Source organism: Triturus cristatus, chromosome 3_2, assembly GCF_964204655.1.
Source record: "Triturus cristatus chromosome 3_2, aTriCri1.1, whole genome shotgun sequence".
NCBI classification, from domain to species: Eukaryota; Metazoa; Chordata; class Amphibia; order Caudata; family Salamandridae; genus Triturus; species Triturus cristatus.
The window spans coordinates 1,177,700,795-1,177,719,300 of NC_140584.1; the positions used below are offsets into that span (position 1 = coordinate 1,177,700,795).

Genomic DNA, 18,506 nt, shown 5'->3' on the forward strand with positions numbered 1-18,506 from the left:
CAGGAAAATGTTCCCTAATTCAAATAGTGGTTCTGCCCTTTTTCATGAGATAAAACATGCCTTCTTACCAGAACCTCGCGGCCATAAGACACCTTCAGCAAGACTGGAAGGCGATCAGTGCCAACGAAATCATGCCTGCAAGACAAGAGAGGGGTAGAAGTAGGTACCATGACAGACCAGCATCTCAACATTGAGGGTCTCGCGATCACAGACTGGAGTGAAGTTGTGATCAACACTTTTGTGTACACACACTATACGATTCGCAAACTTACAGGGTTTGCAAATGCAAAAATCTTATGTGCAGTGCACTAAACTCCTTAAGCCTTTCTGATCTGTGCAATGGGTGTTCAATCCATCCTGAATCACACAAAGGGGTGAGTCCTCCTAGAGGCAAATCTGAAAGGTACGTATCAATCATGATCAATCACAATTACAGCTGCAAACCATTGATCAGGTACCATCACCTCAGAGGAGGTTAACCAATGAGGAAGGCAGAATGCCTCCCCCTCGGTGAATCCCCCCACACAACCTCAGGAGGAGCAGGCAAGGGGTTCAGGCGACCACTGCCCTTTCTCTCCGATGTATTCCCAAAAAGAAGAAAAATATTGATACATGACCAGCATTATTTTGTCCGTGAGTAGTCACGTGGACCCTCATTAAGAGTTAAGGATTCAATTCTGGCCCATGTGTAAAGTTGTGTTTGTGCAAGGATCGCACTTACGAGTTGTCTGATAATTATCACACCCTCGCAGTTTTCCCCTGAAAAATTCCAAAAGTTGAAACTGCTGAAATGTATTGGGGGGGCCTAGAAAAAAGCATAGGGTACAGAATTCAGTGCGCTAAAAACCAACTCCACATGTTGTGCTCCATTTTCCCGGTCGAAAACTCAGAATGGGGGAAATGTGCCTCACCCTAGGGTAATGGTATTTACCACTTGTGGTAAATACACCACCCTATTACCACAAACTTGTAATAAGGGCCTAAGAAGACACATTAATATTCTAGATAATGACTGATAAGCAAAGAAGAGGCAGAAAGTAAGTGAAGCTATAATAAAAACGTAAACATATCACAGATGTGAAGCCAATCGTATGCAAATGTCTCTTTGTAGGAGTCAAAGTGTTAAACCCGGTCCCCAATATTCAGAATAACAACTTTAGTTGCACTAGTGGAACTTTTAACTTCGTCTCTAAAACTTCTCAGAGTGAGTACACCAGTCTACATATGGTTGCAATTCATGCGAAGTGTGAAAATAAAATATCCAAAGAACACCAAAGTTTCTCATTTATGAAAGCATTACTGTGAGAGGCAGGCTGTGGAGAACAGCCTCAGGCTTAGTCCAGGAGTGTAAAGCAGCTTGTTTTACCAGTACTTCATCTTATGGCACAGGTTAAGTGAAAAGAACCACACATTGTACTTTTAAAAATATGTATTTATTATTAACACTCACTAACACAACGTATTATCTCCTACTGGAGATATAAACACCATGCACACAATACTTTGTCAATAGAATACGTAAGTAGCACCGAATACACAGTGGTCTCCAGGGGGGAGACCAAACCATATACTAAAATAGTGGAATGCAAACCATGACTTATGTCAAGAATGGGCCCAGAAGACGTAGAAGAGTCAGGGACCCAAGGAACCACCCAAAGTGAGTATCTAGGAACCGCACAGAGGCCGTGTGCAGTGTGGAAATATGACGCATATTCAATTCAAGTCAATGGGTAAGTTGCGGTTGCAATTTTAAAGAACAAGGATCCTTCCCAGCAGGCCCTGAAGATACCCTGTGGTAAATGAAAGGTTGGAGAGTCCCCCCACCCGTGCATACGTCAAGAACCAGGATACCTACACTAGGGAAGCCAGGTGCATAGGTGCGAAGTGACGTCGGAAACTGCAGTAGGCCACAATGGAGGACTTCAGAAAAGATGCAGCTGGCGAAGAAGGTGAAAGTGCCACCCAAAGGTGGATTTAAGATGAGAGGTACCTGCAAGCAGATGGGACAGAGTCTATGCATCTCAGGAGTGACCAGGAGGCATGGAAGAAGAATGCCCACCGATGTTGGGGATGTAGGAGAGTTGACAGTGCCTTTGAAGTTACAGCTGTACGAACCAGACAATGCAGAGGAAGACCAGGAGCCATGCACAAGCTCTCCCACGTCGAATGTCGAGAGCCAAGAGGTCAGTGTCCATCAGGGGCACCAACAAGCCTTGGCAGCAGCAAACAAAGTAGTCGTCGAGAAAGGTGCAGTGTCGAGACTAGCAAGGTCACAGCCGGTAGGTCGGAGAAGGCCAGAGCAAGCAGGGGAGCCCACTGGAGCCAAAGAAAACCCTCGAGAGGACCCATAGGCCGGAGGAACAGGAGTCGCAAGAGGACCTCGAGCACCTCATCAAAGGATGAAGGCCCACGGTGCAGGCAAAGATCTTGGCTGCAGTAGATGCTTGAGGCTGGAGCTTCTTGAAGCCTGGAGATCTCTGGAGGAGACAGCCAACAAGCCTTGGTAATGGCAAGTTGACACAGTGCTCAGGGGTACTGCTCCAGCAGTCCCGATGAGGGATACTGGCTTCCAATTTGCTAGTGCGGCCTCGGGGGACTTGCAGAACCACTACCTGTGTTGCTGAAATGTTCGGAGTTCATAGGAGCTCAGGAACAACAGACCGGTTAGCTTTGTTGCAGTGCCTGCAGGTAGAGGGGACTGACTCCTTCACTCCAAGGGAGATTCCTTCGGGTGTCTTGGACGTCCACAGGCCTTGCGAAGAACCAGCATGGAGTACAGGCACAGACGTTGCAGAAGACTTACAGGATGACGAGACCAGGAGCAACAGGACTCTTCCCAGTTGCATTCTCGGTTCCCAAAGCGAAGTCCAGAGAAGTCGAAAGTGCCCAGACGGTTGAAGTAGAAGTGGTATTGGATATAAATCTTGTCCCACGATGAATCTAGGGACCCACCCATAGGTAAGCCCTTAAGTACCCTAAGGAAAGGGTTGGGGCGATTCAGGGGTCCCTCTAAGGGAAGGGGCTGGACAGTGAGGAGAATACTTCCATGTCTTTGTCCAGTTTCATGCCAGAGCGGAAGCCAATGGCTCCCTGAACTGGTTTCAACTGGAGTACGCCAGGAGGGCACTAAATGGGCTCTTCAAAGCAGTCTAGTGGCGCTGGCAAGCACCCCCATCCTGTCCCAATACACTAACTCCTGTCTGGGAGGTGTTCACACCTCCCTGTGACAGGAAACCTATTGTCCTGTCTTCCCCTGCTCGAGCTTGGCTCAGCAACAGGAGGGCAGAATCGTGTCTCTGGTTGGCAGCAGCCATAGTTTTCTGTCCGGGTTTAGAAGACTGGTACCGGGAGCACTGAGGGCATCCCGGAGGAGCTTTACAGTACATGGAATCCTACCTCCCACACCGTTTACAGTGTGGGGGTATGAATCCAACGTGTTTGATACCAAACATGACAGGGTTCGTAACAGCCAGTTTAGAGATAGACATCGTGTAATAACGCATGGCCGCTCTATGTATCTTAATGGCTGATGCACTTACAACCCGAAAGAATGAACGCCAAAGGATGTAGGGGTGTCTTGCTCATGCAGGGGCACCCTCACACTTCGTACCGATCACCCTGCTTTCAGGATCGAAAAGCCTGCCTTATTGGTGATCTATAGGTTTTAAGTGAAGTGACCCCAGATATAAGGAAACATATCTGTTGTAAGCAGTGCGAGCGCCAGCTTATACAGGCTAAAATGGCCTGCAGTCATAATTTGAGTGGTCTCTCATGGGTGGCATAATACATGCCTCAGCCCATGGGAGACCCCTGGTGGACCTCTGTCCTGGGTGCCTTAGTACCATATACTAGGGACTTACAAGGGTATACCAGTAGCCATAATATATAAAGAACCTGATGTTACAAGAACACCAAACCTTTTCAAAGATACCGGAGGCAGCTTAACAATGTCTCTGCCCAAAGGCTGGCTTCTTACAGAATGCCAGTCACATCCAGATCCGAGTGTTACATTTTAACTGTTTGTCAATCCACCAAATGGCAATTCCTCTTGTGAGGGCGATCAAAAAGAAAAAATATGTGAAAGGTCAGAAAGTACTTCACGTAAGTATCACCAGGAGAGCTGCTGGTTGGTACTCACCAGTTTGCTCAAGCTTTCATCATTGGTGAAATCCATGACCGTGAAGAAAGAAAAATAGTATTCTAATTTTTAGAGGTGAAGAAAAATAAATAGCATGTGCAAGAATGCACAGTAAGTGCTTGTGTCATTCTATGCCAACTGGACCCCATAGTGAGGAAAGAAAAAGAAAGAATGCTTTTCCAAGCTAAAATGAGTTGTGACTCACTCGCAAATATACTTACTTTATTGAATGCCGTGGCGCACACTCAGATTAAAAGAACGGCATGTATTAGACCATTTCAGTTACGAAAGGCCGACATGTTTCAATGCCAATTACTTGCGGCAATTTCATCAGGGCTCGGGGACCAGTCTTCACCTCACTGGTACTTCAAGCTTAGCCTATGGTGATTGACAAACGATAAAAGAAAAATGGTGCCATCCATTGAAAACACATTAAAATCGTTGACTGGCAGTATTGCCCAGAAGTTAACACATGCAAATCAGTAGTGATAATATATTTACCAGGTGGTTGCTATCAGTGTTCAAACCAGCAACACACCGCCGAGGGAGTGCTCACAACTTTTTTAGCCACACATCCCCTGTAGGTAATCACATTAGCCGCCCGTCAACCTGTGGGTATATATACACATACGTATATTGTTATGTTATGTTAACAGGGTATTTATAGAGCGCACAGCTACTCAAAAAGAGTGTCCCGGCGCTAGGTGGGTGTGGTAGATCAGACTGACTAAGACACTGCAGAGGCTATTGCTGGAACAACCAAGTCTTTAAAGACTTCCTGAAAGAGAGAAGGTCATGCGTCTGTCTTAGAATTGGCAGCATGCGGTTCCAAAGTTTGGCAACTTGCACCTGAAAAGATCGCCCTCCAATTCGAGATCGGAGGAACACAGGAGTGAGATATCAATGGATGCGTGTTAGTCCAATCTCCTGGATGTTTCCCAAAATGTCTCATTCTGTGCGAGATTACCTACCGCACCTCCATCCATCTATCCTGTTCAGTAGAGTCATACATCTGTATCTTTAGCACCCAACAGAACCCCCATTTCTGCGCTGTGATGATTACTGTGTTTGAAGTTGTTTATATCTCGCGGGTGCCCCCACTCAACATATCAGGAGCCCTCAGCCATACTGCCCTTGAGTCAGCGGTATCTCGTAATTATTTATATCGCTCGCCGGGCATTCTCACAGCCCCCAGTCATGATCACATACTCTTACCACGTTAAGGGACGTCTCTGGCTTGCACTCATTCCTGTTACCAGGAGCGTTTGCGTGCTCCATCAAGAGCATGTACCGGAAGTGCTCCTACAGTCCCCACCAGTAGCCAATCTGGAGTCCTCTGATCTCTACTTCCCCCAGTTGGCCACCCCAGCCCAGAAGGGACTCGTACGTCACTCGCGGTCCGTCAGCCACCACTGCAGATCTTTCGCAGTGCCCTTTGAAATCTGAACCAGGTCGGTGAGGTTTCCTCGATGCTGTGCCCATTGGAACTTCAGGTCCCACTGCAGAGCCCGCATGTGCCACCTAGCATGGGTCACTAGCAGGATGCAGGAGGCCATGAGGCCCAAAAGCCTCAGAGTCAGCCTCACCAAAACCCACAATAGAGGCTGAAACATCGGTATTATAGCCTGAATATCCGGGATTCGCCATTCGGGAGGATAGGCCTGAAACTGCACAGTGTCCAGAACCGCCCCAATGAAGGGAGGCGACTGAGAGGGAGTCAGGTGTGACTTCAGCACATTGATAGTTAACCCCAGGGAATGCAAGAGGTTTGCTTTTGTCTGAAGGTGGGAGACGACTGCCTCTGACAAACATGCCTTCAACAACCAGTCGTTGAGATAGGAAAAGATTGGAACCCCAGATCTCCACAGATGAGCTGCGACCACCGCCATCACCTTTTTGAACACCAAAGGGGCACTGGTAACCGCAGGTAGCGACGATGGGCAGGCAGGATGGGAATATGGAAGTAGGCATCCTGCAAGTCCAGCGCTACCATCCAGTCTCCTGAGTTCCGGGCAGACAGGACCTGAGCAAGGGTGAGCATCTTGAATACCTCCTTTTTGAGAAAGAAATTGAGGGTTCATTTTTGGGGACCAGGAAGTAGCAGGAATAGCAACCACTCCCTACTTTGGGCCCGGGAACCCTGTCTATGGCTGCCTTGGCCAAGAGAGCATTGACTTCCTCGCGGAGCAGAACAAGGTGATCCTCTGTCAGCCTATCGTGTGCAGGGGGCATAGAGAGAGGAGTAGTCGAAGGGGAGAGAGTAGCCCCTCTCGACTATTTGCAGCACCTACCTGTCTGATGTGATGTTTTGCCAGTGCTTGAAGTGAAGGCGTATTCTGCAAGCAACTGGCCAAGGGTGGTCCTGGGGTATGGGACTAGGAAGTTCATGGAAATCGGTCTACGTAGAGAGTCCGTCGTGTCAAAGCCACATCTGATGGTGAACTTAGCTGCGTCACTCCAATCTGATATAGCTTGGGAGAGTAGAGCCCGCTCCTCCTCCGAGACTCTGGGCAGCACCTGTGCTACCGTATCCCATAGCGAATGGGAGTAACGGCCTAAGAGGCATGCGGGGTTTTCTTCCCAAAGTTTTCCAGCCTTTTGGATTCCCTATCCCTATCCGGGGGTGTGGAAGGGAATGCACCTCGAGATGTGGAAACTTGGACTACCAAGCTTGGGGAGTGGGGTGGGTGGTGAGGAAAAGTGGGTTCCCCGGTGCGGGGCGATCTCGTGAATTATTCCAACCCTAACCACATTGATATCATTTGCCTGCCATTATTCCTCCTGCTCTGGATCGAACAGTGCTGCAGCTTTTCATCTCTGCTTGAATCTAGACACAGTAAATATTTATTGTTCTTGCATATGTTTTTTAAACAAGCATTGGCATAGCCAATAGGTCTCGCCTTTGGGACCTTATAAGTGTTTAGCCATGCAACAGTTGGTGTTGTTGCACCAAGGATATTGTGCTGCTTAACTAAATACTTATAAGGTCCCAAAAGCGAGACCTATTGGCTATGCCAATGCTTGTTTACATTTTCGTTCGTATGCCTTTTATATAGGCTGTCAGTGTCCTCCATTTGTGAACTGCCTCCAACCACTGAAACAGGACGTGACACCTCAGAATGACAGATAATGAAGTATTTAAATATGTTGCAAAAGCAAATATGCAAAGTAAATGCTTTCGCCGTCTTGTTGATCTCTCAGATATTTTTCTAAATCTCCTTGTGTGGTTTTCCCAAATATTGGCATGTATGATACATGTTGGCAACAGTTTTTGGTGGCAGCTGTGTTTTGTGTCTTTAAAAAAAATATATAATGAAACTACATGTATTACGCGTTAGAAAAATGATTTTTTGATACGTGGCAATGCTGATGTGCTATTAGTGCCAGGAACACGGTATGTCGTTTATTTTTAAACATGCCCTCTTCACAGTGTGATTCGAATAACAAAGACAAGGGGCGCGAGATGTTATAACGAACAAATGACAGACGCACTTGGGAACCGATTAAACGTCTCTGCATGTGTCCGTGTGCCAGCGGAAGAGACCAGTATTCCCCAGAAGGGTATGTATGCAGGATTGGAAACAAGTGGAGGGCGGCACATGACAAACAACGACACACGTTCCTCGGGGAGCCTGGTGTCAGCGCGAGGAAAGATTACAGGAAACCTAGGACAATGCTTTATTTTGATTTTCTTGAGCGCGGGCGAGGGATCCAGTGATAGCGGAAGAGGTCGACAGCCACTTGTAGGATAGAGTTACCAAACAGGAAGGTCAGTCAGGGCCTGCCAGCACCCCCAGTCTGCCCATCTCAGGAGTCCAGCCATGCTGTAGCATATTTCGTCTCTCTGGAGCTCCAAGTAAAGCAAGTGTAACCATCAAATGTTAAATATGTCTGGCCTTGGTAGACATTTACAAACTGTACTCTACATTAACGACATTCAGTTGCATCGCTGTACATTATTTTTAGGGGTGGGACACACAATAAGCAATTTTAACAAGCACTGGCCGCGCGGCCGTGAAAGTGACACGGCAGTGCGGCCCGCGAAAGTGATCGCATCGCGATCAAGCACTGCGGAGGAAAGACACATGGCGGCTGCGCGTGTGCACGCTCACGTGCACACAAGCTTTAGGCCACAGGCAGCACTTTGAAAATCCCACATACAAAATGTCTCTCCGAGCCAGCGCATGCACTGGGCTCAGCGAGACCTAAAAAAAAGACTGTTCTCTGATCAAGAAAAGTGTTTCTCAACGGACAGTTGTGCTTCAATCTCTGCAAGCTCTTTCTCCTAGTTATGGAGTACTTCTTCTTGATTCTTAGGGAGCCTTCATAGCAGTTCAGTGATCGAAGTCTATATGTATCCCAGACAAAGCGGATGGAATAAGAGCCTTAATTCTCTAAAACAAACTCCACTCACTTCTCTCCCTCAAAGCGCTCCCCAAATGCTGAATGATCTCGAAATGACTGAGCAAATACATACTATCCGTTGTCCTGTGCTCAAGTAAGCATACAGGAATGTTGCCAACATGTTCCTGATTTTTAATAGTAAGCTTTGATTTGGGGTTTTTCATCCAAATATTGAAATGATTATATTTGTGTTAATGCTCTAATGCCCTGTCTTGTATTTTGCTTTTTTGCAGCTTCCGTCTATTCCTGAATCAAGTGCAAGGCTGAAATTGCACAGAAATGATAATAGAAAGATCACATTCTGATAAAGGAATTCTCACACAATTAATAATCATAGAAAGAAGCCGAATAGTTGTCAATATCTATGATAATACTAGCTGAGCATAGTGTACATCTATGGGTCTTCTCCGCTCTCCAATGTAACCTTTTGGTCTAGGTTGGTGTTTAATATTTTTATCTTTTTTTGACCTCTATCCCTCCTTTCAATATTTTTGATCTGGTGCGTATAATAATGTTTTACTCCTAACTACTCATACAATTCCATACACCACATTTCTAAATGGAATCCTGATATTTAAAGTACTACTGATGAGTGTCTGTTTGTTCGCAAATTTACATTCTGAAGGGAAAGAGCTTTACTGGGAAGATTTGCTCTACATTTTCATTGGTGATGGATCATTAACATGCTCTACTGAATGAACGGTGTGCAATGAGGCACTGAACACAATTTCAGAAATGCTGAAAACTTCAGCTGTACTGGAACACCTAAAATGATCTGCTTAAATCCAATGATTTTTAGGGATAAAAGTAACTGGATTGGGTTTGGACACCCGATTTGAAAGCCACCAAAAACAAAATTTGAAAAATGATTAGAAACTGTTAAGAATAAATATGCGCTGGCCGTGAGCTTGGGGGACGACTAGCCCCAGGACCATCAGGGCAAGGAGGAGCCCTGCAACACCCTCCACCTGTGCCGTATCAAGCGCTACATAAGTGCTTCCTGAACCCGCTGTGGGGGATGTGCATGAGCCGTGCCCGGGCGAAGCCCAGGACATGGGCGGACCCGTCCCTCCGTCAGCGACAGGAAGAGGCACGGCAGGGCCACCGCCTTGGCCTTGGCTTCTGATCGCTACATCTCCTGCGCACTAGATTCCTGAAGGCATTCTTTAAAGGGTGCCAAGCATGGGGAACCGCAAAGCTTTGAACAGTCCTCTGGATAAGCCCATGCTTCCCAAACTCACTAAACTTAGTAAAAAGCCTAGTCATGAAGCAGTGAATTGTGTAACATCCAAAACTGATACTCTAATAGAAGAAGTGGAGTCTATCTTAAGCAAGAAAGATAATACTAGAAAGAAAGCCATTAAAGATAAAAGTGGTGGGAAAGTTCCAGACATAGGAAAAAGCCTAGGCCCAGAAACCCTCAACAACAGCTGTAGCCAACTCTGCTTGTAACAAGGAGTCTGCTGTTACACGGAACCATGAGTAAGAGCACCTTTTGGCTGCTGCCCGTAAGGATGATCCACAAGCATGCATCAACATCGAATGTTTGAATATGTTCACGGCCTTGCAGGAAGCATGCGACTCGGCTTCTCCCTCTCTGACCAAAACCATATCTTCTCCAGATAGCTCTGGCACCTGCAATGCTTAGTGATGCAATTGGTCTAATTACAGCTTTGAGAAGAATTTGCAAACCTGAAGGAAATACTATTGGGTGGGGTTCCTGAACCCCGCTATACAGCCGTCTTGCAGCACCCAGATCTCTCAATCTGCACAAGGCCAACAGTCTATGATGATCCCACCTATGGCCTCTCTAGACCCTGCTCCAAACGTATGCTCAAAGTCGAGGGAAGGATAATTGAGTTAGCGTGGTTCTGACATTAGAGCTCCCCCCTGTCCTCCTTGACCTCACTTACCATCTTTCTCTCCTACTTCTACAAGTGTCAGCAGCACCCCTTACTCCCAGGGTGTACGCATGCAAATGTTTAAGGCTACTCTTGGCTTTGTTTTCCCAAGGAGAGTGCAGGGGAGTATCGACAAAAGATCTGGCCACCAAGTATTCACAGTGGGCGCTCTGAAGATTTTGCCTGGTTGTTCCAAAAATAGTGACTCTCTGAAGAACAAGGTATTACACTGGATAATAGAGGTAAAGAAATGCCAATCCATTATCTATTTGGATATCATTCATGTAGAACGCTTGACAGCAGCTATGGGATCAAAAGACTCAATCAAAATAAATCTTCTTTCCTTCAAGCTGGCTGAGTGACTGATTCTACTAGACCAACAACCTCTACCCCCAACAGGCTCAGAAATTTGCTTTAAGTTAAATCCCCTGGCCTTTGAAATGTCTATGCTTTTAAAAGGGAGGGAAAGTGGGGAGTCTGTCAAGAAGAGGAACGTTCTTGACCAGAGCTGTGGGGCCAATCTTGACATTAACTAAGAGGGTTCCTTGGCAGCAGTTGAGTGACTTCAGAATTTGCATGTCAGTTCTTCAGGCCCACTTATTTAGCCGATTCCTTTACCACCAGGAGAATTCTATGAAGATTCAAAGGCGGAAACTAATATAATTTCCCATCCAAACTTGATTATTCCACAGTCGATGTCAAGGCCCTCAAATATACTATGTGAGCATAATAATGCTATGTCTTCTTTGCACTTAGTCCCATGGAACATAGCTGGGATTCGCTGCAAACTTGGAGATGAGGACTGGGGCTCTTTTAATGACAAATTTCAGATATGTATTTTTCAAGACACATGGGCTTTCATGAAAAATTCATGGGCAATGTTTTATAACTTAACGCATTAAGGCTATCCCTTCAGGAGCAGGTAGACTATTGGGTAGGCTTATCATTTAGCTAAAAAGTTAATTAGATTGTGCCATCAAAAGAATTAAGATTGATTCTCCCGACCATTTAGCACTCAAGAGATCCCTATAGGGAGGGATTCCGTCCTTAATGATCAAAATATATGATAGGTTGACAACTTTCAATAAATCCTTTCAGATCAGTTCTTAAGACCTTTTTAGCGGGTTCTGGTTATAGCCACCATGTAATTATTGGAGGCGATTTTAATGGTTGTTTTGAACCAAATGCCCCCTTCTGGATCTACTTAGGGAAGAAGACGAATGTTGGGGCATTCCCCCTTTTGCTGTCCTAAGAGCTTCCCCTAGAATGAGTCTGGCTGCCCTTCAGATAGTTGAAACTTTGTGTCACATGGTCTGAGACCAGGCAATGCCTGATGTACTTTGGATAGAGACACAAGACCAACATTTGAGAGGGCTAACTGTAAAAGCCATATACTTTATATTCTTATTGACATGCAAATTTGGCATGAAATGGCAAACTTAGAGGTTATTGACTGCCATGAGAGCAATCATTTCCTGATCTCATTAAAATGGGAAAGGGCGCACATAAGGGATAGGGAGTGTTCCCGATTAAATTACTCAATCTAGCCCTATCATGTTGACCAACAACAAACGGAATGTCAGATGGGAGGTTGTCTCCAAATCAGAAGAAGCCATACATAAAATATAAAGCATCGTTTCCTGTGAATTGCTTGCATTTGAGCAACAAACCAAAGCCCCCCCTCAGATTATTATTCTTCATAATAGTATTTTTACTAAGTTGGGGAATATATTTATGAAACACTGCAAAAATAACAGGCACCAACGTAACTTGAGGGTAAATGAAAGGTTTAATGAATCATGCTAAATTTCAAAGAAAGATCTGGTCACTGCATTAAGGAGTAAACAAAGACTAGAGATTGCAGCAGCAAGACGTAAGTTTAATAAGCTAATCAAAACTAGCAAAGCCCAGTGGGAAAGCAAGCATTTGGGAAGCTGGAAAACAAACAGATAATACACATTTTTTGGCAATTGACCACACACAATGGCCATGAAGATTTTACCCATCCCAACTGCCACATATTGCTGGGGGAGTGGGTCAAACATTTCTCAGCTCTGTATACAGATGTAAACTTATATGTAGATGAAACGTCCACTTTGAACCCAGATTTTGGGGAATTCTTAGATGAGAATATAAAACCCTTTACAGGAGAAAAAACCATTCAGGCTATTCAAGCCCAGAAAGCAGGGAAGGCACCAGGCTTGGACAGAGTCTTCACTGCCAGAGAACTGCTCTCTTCCGCTGCAGCTCCCCTGCTGTGCTGTGCCGCTGCCCTGTGCAGGGCTTAGTGCAGGTAGGGGTTCGAGCCTCTTTCCAGACTGTATTGTGCCCGTTCTGTTGTCCCTCTGAGTTAATTTCTGTTGCCTTACTGTGTCCATCTTAGTAAGTTTCTGCTGCCTTACTGTGCCCTTTATTCTTTGACTGTTGCCTTATTGTGCCTTTCTGTTTGCCTCATTGTGCCATTTTCTGTTTGTTTTGTTGCGCTCTCTGCCCGTTTTTTCCCGCTTCCCTCTCCCGCCACTGCTGCCCCCGCGGCACCTCCTTCCTGCCGATTCCCGCTCCCAGCTGTGCCTCCCTCCCCCTTCCCTATTTAATGGCGGGCCGATGCGCGACTGCGCCACTGGCGTGTCAAAGGCGCACCAAAGGCAACCCCGTCTGCGCCCGTCCGTGACCCGACCGCGACCAGCACCAGGGACCCTGGCTCACCGACCATCCACCGCTACGACTGAGCTGCCCTTCTCGCACTCAACCCCGGAAAAAGCAACAACTGCCAGCTGTCCACACCGAGCACCACCCACGGACAGTTCTCCTGTTGTCAGTGCCGCCAGACCTTCACCACCGCCCGCACCCCCACGGCCACCACCCAAGCACCGAATGCCAGTACCTCCGAAACCCTGAGGTGCATCCTCCTCAACGTTGGCTCCCTGCACAGACACACCGTAGAGATCTGGGACCTCCTCGACACCCTCTCACCAGATGTTGCCTTCTTTACAGAAACCTGGACCAACGCCTCCTTCACCCCCGACATCGCCACCGCCATCCCTGATGGATACCAGATCCAGAGGAAGGAACGCCCCAACCGCCCAGGAGGAGGACTCGCCATCGCACACAAGAACTCCCTCCGACTCTCCACCTCCAGCACAAGTGACTCCACCTTCACCACCAAACACCTTCACTTCCAGGTCCAGACCAACCCTAAAACCACACTCCGGGGCACCCTCGCCTACAGACCCCCTGGACCCCATGCCTCGTTCGCCACTACCATCGCTGACCTTGTCTCCCCCCACGCCATTACCTCCATGGACTACATACTCATCGGAGACCTGAACTTCCACCTCGACAACCCCAGCTACCCCAACTCCACCACCCTCCTGGACAACCTCGCCTACATCGGTCTAAAACAGCATGTCACTGCGCCTACCCACAAGGCAGGACACACCCTCGACCCCATCTTCACAGGAGGGAACAACATCCATTTCAGCCACACCACACAACCCCGATGGACAGACCACCACTGCGTACACTTCCACGTCAACACGCCCATACCGGCACCGCACCCTCCACGTAGGAATTGGACCAAAGTCACTGAGGAGCAGCTCAACTCCACCCTCAACTGCGACGCTCCCACCACCTCAACCGACGCCAACCTCGCAGCCAAAGAACTCTACAGATGAATCTCCAACTGCGCAGACGAGCTCACACCCCTACGTAACCCCAACAGACAGCGCCCCAGGAAGGCCACCTGGTTCACCACCGACCTCCAGGAAGCCAGACGCACCTGTAGACGTCTAGAGAAAAACTGGAGAAAGAGCAAAACGCCAGAAGATCGCACCACCTTCAAGAAGATTGAGAAAAGAGCACTGTCCTTAAAGCAAAGGACCAGGTCCATCTTAAGATTTGCAAACAGGGCATCTACGTATGCTGTCACTCCCCATATTGCCATATACAAGTGTCAAGCCTGTGGAGCAGCCCTCTATGGGGCTGATTTCTTGGGGTAACTGCAATCTGGCTCTCCTTGAAAAAGCTGAAAATGCCTTCATAAAGTCTCCACTGAAACTTCCTGCGAGTGCTCCCACTCTTCCTCTAAGGTTTGATCTGAATCTTAGGTCTATTTCTGACATTGCCGCTTTGAGACCTATCCATTATTGGTTTAGGCTGTGGACCAGTGGAGGACTTGAGTCCCTACAGGGATTGCATCAGGGTGCTAGTTAAAGGCCAATCAGTCAGGAAGATCCCTTGGCTACTTTCCATAAAATCTTGGCTAACGAAGCTGGGCATAAATAATTTCTGGTTATACCCTACTGCTTCGAGTAGAGAAGCCCAAAAGAAATTGCAATTCAGTTATTGGAACTTTGTATTAGGATCCAAGATATCTTTTGTTTCCGTGGGCTCCCTTGCAGATTCTTATTTGACATTCAAATGTGTACCTGAATTAAAGCATTACATGTATTTTATAATTAACCCTAATGCACATTCACCTTATATTAAATTCCGGATAGGGATTTTACCTTTGGCCTATATTACGTGTTCATGGAACAAAAAATAAACTACATCATCCCTTTTTGCCCATCCCTTGGCCTAATCGACCACCATACTGCGCTAAGATTATGTAAAATGAACACAAATGATTGTATCGTGTATGCAGTTTCACGTTATATGACCTCAATATGGCGTGTAAGGATCATGGCTTTCAATTAGGACGTTTTATTTAATTGTCATACAATTTATTGTGAACAGTACTTTTAGATATGAGCTCTGTTCTTTGAGTTTCATCTTGAACACAGATGTTTATCATTTTCTTTCTGGGCACTATTCAACTGAGGTTTGTGTATTGATTTTTTTATCAATTTTATCGGATCATGCTTCTTTTTATTTATGTTATCATTGATTCTAGTACTTGATTAATTTGTACTTTGGTGTGATATATACTGATTTTCAACAGTGAAGCTGCTCTATTTTAAAGAATGTGTTTTTATGATTGCTTTATTGTGTACCTTTTATGGTTCAAATGAGCCGAAATAAAGGAATACTACTACTTGTAAAAAAATGAAAAAGAGGGGAAAAAGTAAAAGGAAAAAAAAATGATGGTTGGGTAGTCTGTCTTTTATGTCTACCATGACTCAGGATGGAAAACAGACGCCAAGGAAGAAGCAAAAAAAGACAGCCGAAGACGACAGGGTGGAAAAAGAAGAACAACTAAGTACAAGATAGAAAACAGGGGGAAGATAAGAGATAGGGGTCTGGCAGACGGAAAAATAAATGTGTGGGCACGGGCCTCATCCATCATTGAGGGTGCTGATAAAGGGCAGGGGAGAATTGGGATGTTAAAATAATATTAAAACAGAGAATGAGGTGATTAAGGGATGGAGTGCTGGGTGAACCCTCTGTTAAAAAAACAGGAAGAGAGAGAGATTAACTTGGGTATGCAAGAAGGCTAAAGAAAGAGATTTGAAGGATCAGGAAAAAAGAAACTGAAGGAAAACAAATAACATTATAGAATTTTCACCAATAAGGAAATTCACAAGTGTTGGTTTCATCAACTTGTTGAAAGCCATTCAAGGTGAAAAATATGTTGAAACTGGTTCACTGAAAACAGATCTTCCGAACTAATTTCTTAAAGTTTGTTCTTGGACAGTTTCAGATACAACAAAATATATTTGAGTGAACAATTAAGCTAAACCCATCAGTCTTTAGAGCTTTAAGGCTTCAAAAAATTATTCACTCTTTAACCAAGTAACTGAGTAAATATTCTTGAAATTCTGGTCCTTTTTATTTTAAGGTTATGATGAATGGACTGACTGTAGACCTGCTGAATTTCAACCTCATTGTCAATACTTATATTATTTTTTAATGTATGTTTGAATAAGATATATAATGCATGCTTTCTTTTCATGACCTGTTTCTCTGGCTTCTGGAATAGTTATAGGCTTAAGTGATTTCTTCACAACCTATTTTGAAGATTCTCAAGCCTATATATGATTGCCTTGTCCACATACCGAAGATGTTGAATGGTCTTAAAGATGTTGAATGGTCTTAAAGATGTTGAATGGTCTTCCTGGGAAATAGTCATCCCAGACTCATAATGATATAGTTCTTGTGGGGCGAGGTCTGGCTACGAACGAAGATGGCCACTTAACATCGGTGCTCTGTGCTGAGACGGGACCTAGACGGCGGCTGTGGCGTTCCCGGTATAGCGGGGGATCTCCATCATGCCTCCTTGTCTTGCCGACTGGATGTGGAGTGTAATGCTGGAACAGTGAGGACAGTGGGAGGCTCTGAAACACTGTCGGGCTTTCCTTTCCAGTTCTGCACTGACTGAAGCAGGCCGGGCCTACACTGTGAGGAAACGCCACGGCCACAGTGAGCCAAGATGCCCGGCCGGGCCGACCTGCAGTGGGGTGCCACGCCTGACGAACTCCCTTTAAGTGGCCACTGTTCCCGCGGTCTGGTGGTGGCCCTTAGACCTGTTCCACCACTACGCCCACCATCTACGACAGAAGACCCGGACCTGCCACCAGCGATGCCCTGGCAATGAATGCATCTGCGCCATCGGGTGCATCCCGGGTCGGTAGCTCACGGAGACATTGTGGCCCAACCTCAGGTGGACCTTCACTGCGAGGGGGAGCCGTGGCCCACAGTAAGCTGAGACGCCCGGTTGGACGACCTGCATTGGGGCGTCCCGCCCGATGAACTCCCTTCCCTTGACCTCTGTTCCCGCGGGCCGGTGGGGGTCCTGAGACCTGTCCCCCCACGCCCACCATCAACAACACAAGGTTCAAACCAAAATTACTTTGGTTTCCATACAAAAGTCAGTTCAACACAGAACATTTTTGGAAAGAAAAGCAGAACATGGATTCCTATAGAAGGAATCGGTTTGCAGGTAAGTAAACGACCTGCAAGAATATTTTTTTGGGGGTAGAACCAAGGTTCACCAAGGTTCACGTTGGCACTCAAAGGGCACCACCAGTGGCACTATGGCGGCTGGGTGCAGAGTGCAGGGGCACAATGTTAGCCAATGGGTTTAGGGAGGCCATCGGTTGAGGGCTGCTTACGAGCAGGCCACTCGGTTGTGGGAGGAAAGCTCCAGGGGTAAGATCAGCACTGCAGGGGAAATAATTAGTACAGGAGCTGCACCACCAGGAGCACGAGGGTGGCCGGATGCAGAGCGCCAAGGGGACGTCGGGGACCATGTGGTTTTCAATGGAGATCTCCAGTTTGGAAGAAAAACTGCAGGCTCTGCAAGGAGATTTCCTGAAGGTGACTACCGCAGGAGAGGTAAGTTGGGATCTTGGGGGATACCTGGACAGTGTCGGTTGGACCACCCATGGCCGTGGGGCGTCGGGTGCAGGGGAGTCTTTAAGTGTCGGCTCTTATTAGAAGCCCCGGTCGAGGTTAGGGGGAGCCTCAAGTTGAGACTGAATGCATAGGTCTGAAGCTCGAGGTAGGTCAGGGATCACCAGATCCCAAGTCAGGATCGCTGGGGGGACCTCCTCGTGGTGTGGAGCCACTCGAACTCGGGCTATGTGCATTGGGTGCAGAACCGGAGAGCCGCCTGGATCCAGGTTCTGTGTTTGAGTCTTTGGTTGAGCAAATCTGGAGTCGTTTTGGTGAAGACAGGGCATGTCTTCCAGGCTCTGGATGACTGCTGGACACTCTGGGGTTTCGCTGGGTGCAGGTTGAAGTCTGGACATGCAGGGAGGGCTGGGACCAAAGCAGTTGGTGTCCTCTTTTTCCTTCTTTAGCATGGCACTTTGATCCTTTTTCTTTCTTCTGCTCTAATCTGAGGAGGCAAGGTTCAGGGTCGCCCCTAAATACTACATTTAGGGGAGTTACAGGGGTCTGCAGGTTGGGACCAATAGGTCCCTTCCTTGTGGTAAGTACACCCCCTATTATGCAGCCCTCCAGTGGGAGGTGGCATGAGCCACTCTGATTGGCTGGGTCCCCTCATCTCCAATATGGAGGAGACTGAGCTGTGTGCTTCACCTCGTCTCACCCACCTAGGGGCTGGGGTTGGCAAAGGTAAGCACACCTCCCTCCCTAACTTGGTTTTACCACTGATTCAA

The 18,506-nt window shown here is 46.8% G+C and overlaps 1 protein-coding gene across 2 annotated transcripts in view; it reads right to left on the reverse strand.

Annotated features, from left to right (window-relative positions):
* Positions 1-18,506, reverse strand: part of CFAP65 (cilia and flagella associated protein 65) — a 684,907-nt gene that overhangs the window by 196,054 nt on the left and 470,347 nt on the right. For both annotated transcript variants that reach the window (XM_085650063.1, XM_085650062.1), the window contains one exon: positions 69-135. In XM_085650063.1, the coding sequence (XP_085506189.1) occupies positions 69-135 (67 nt within the window). The remainder of the gene's footprint in view (positions 1-68; positions 136-18,506) is intronic.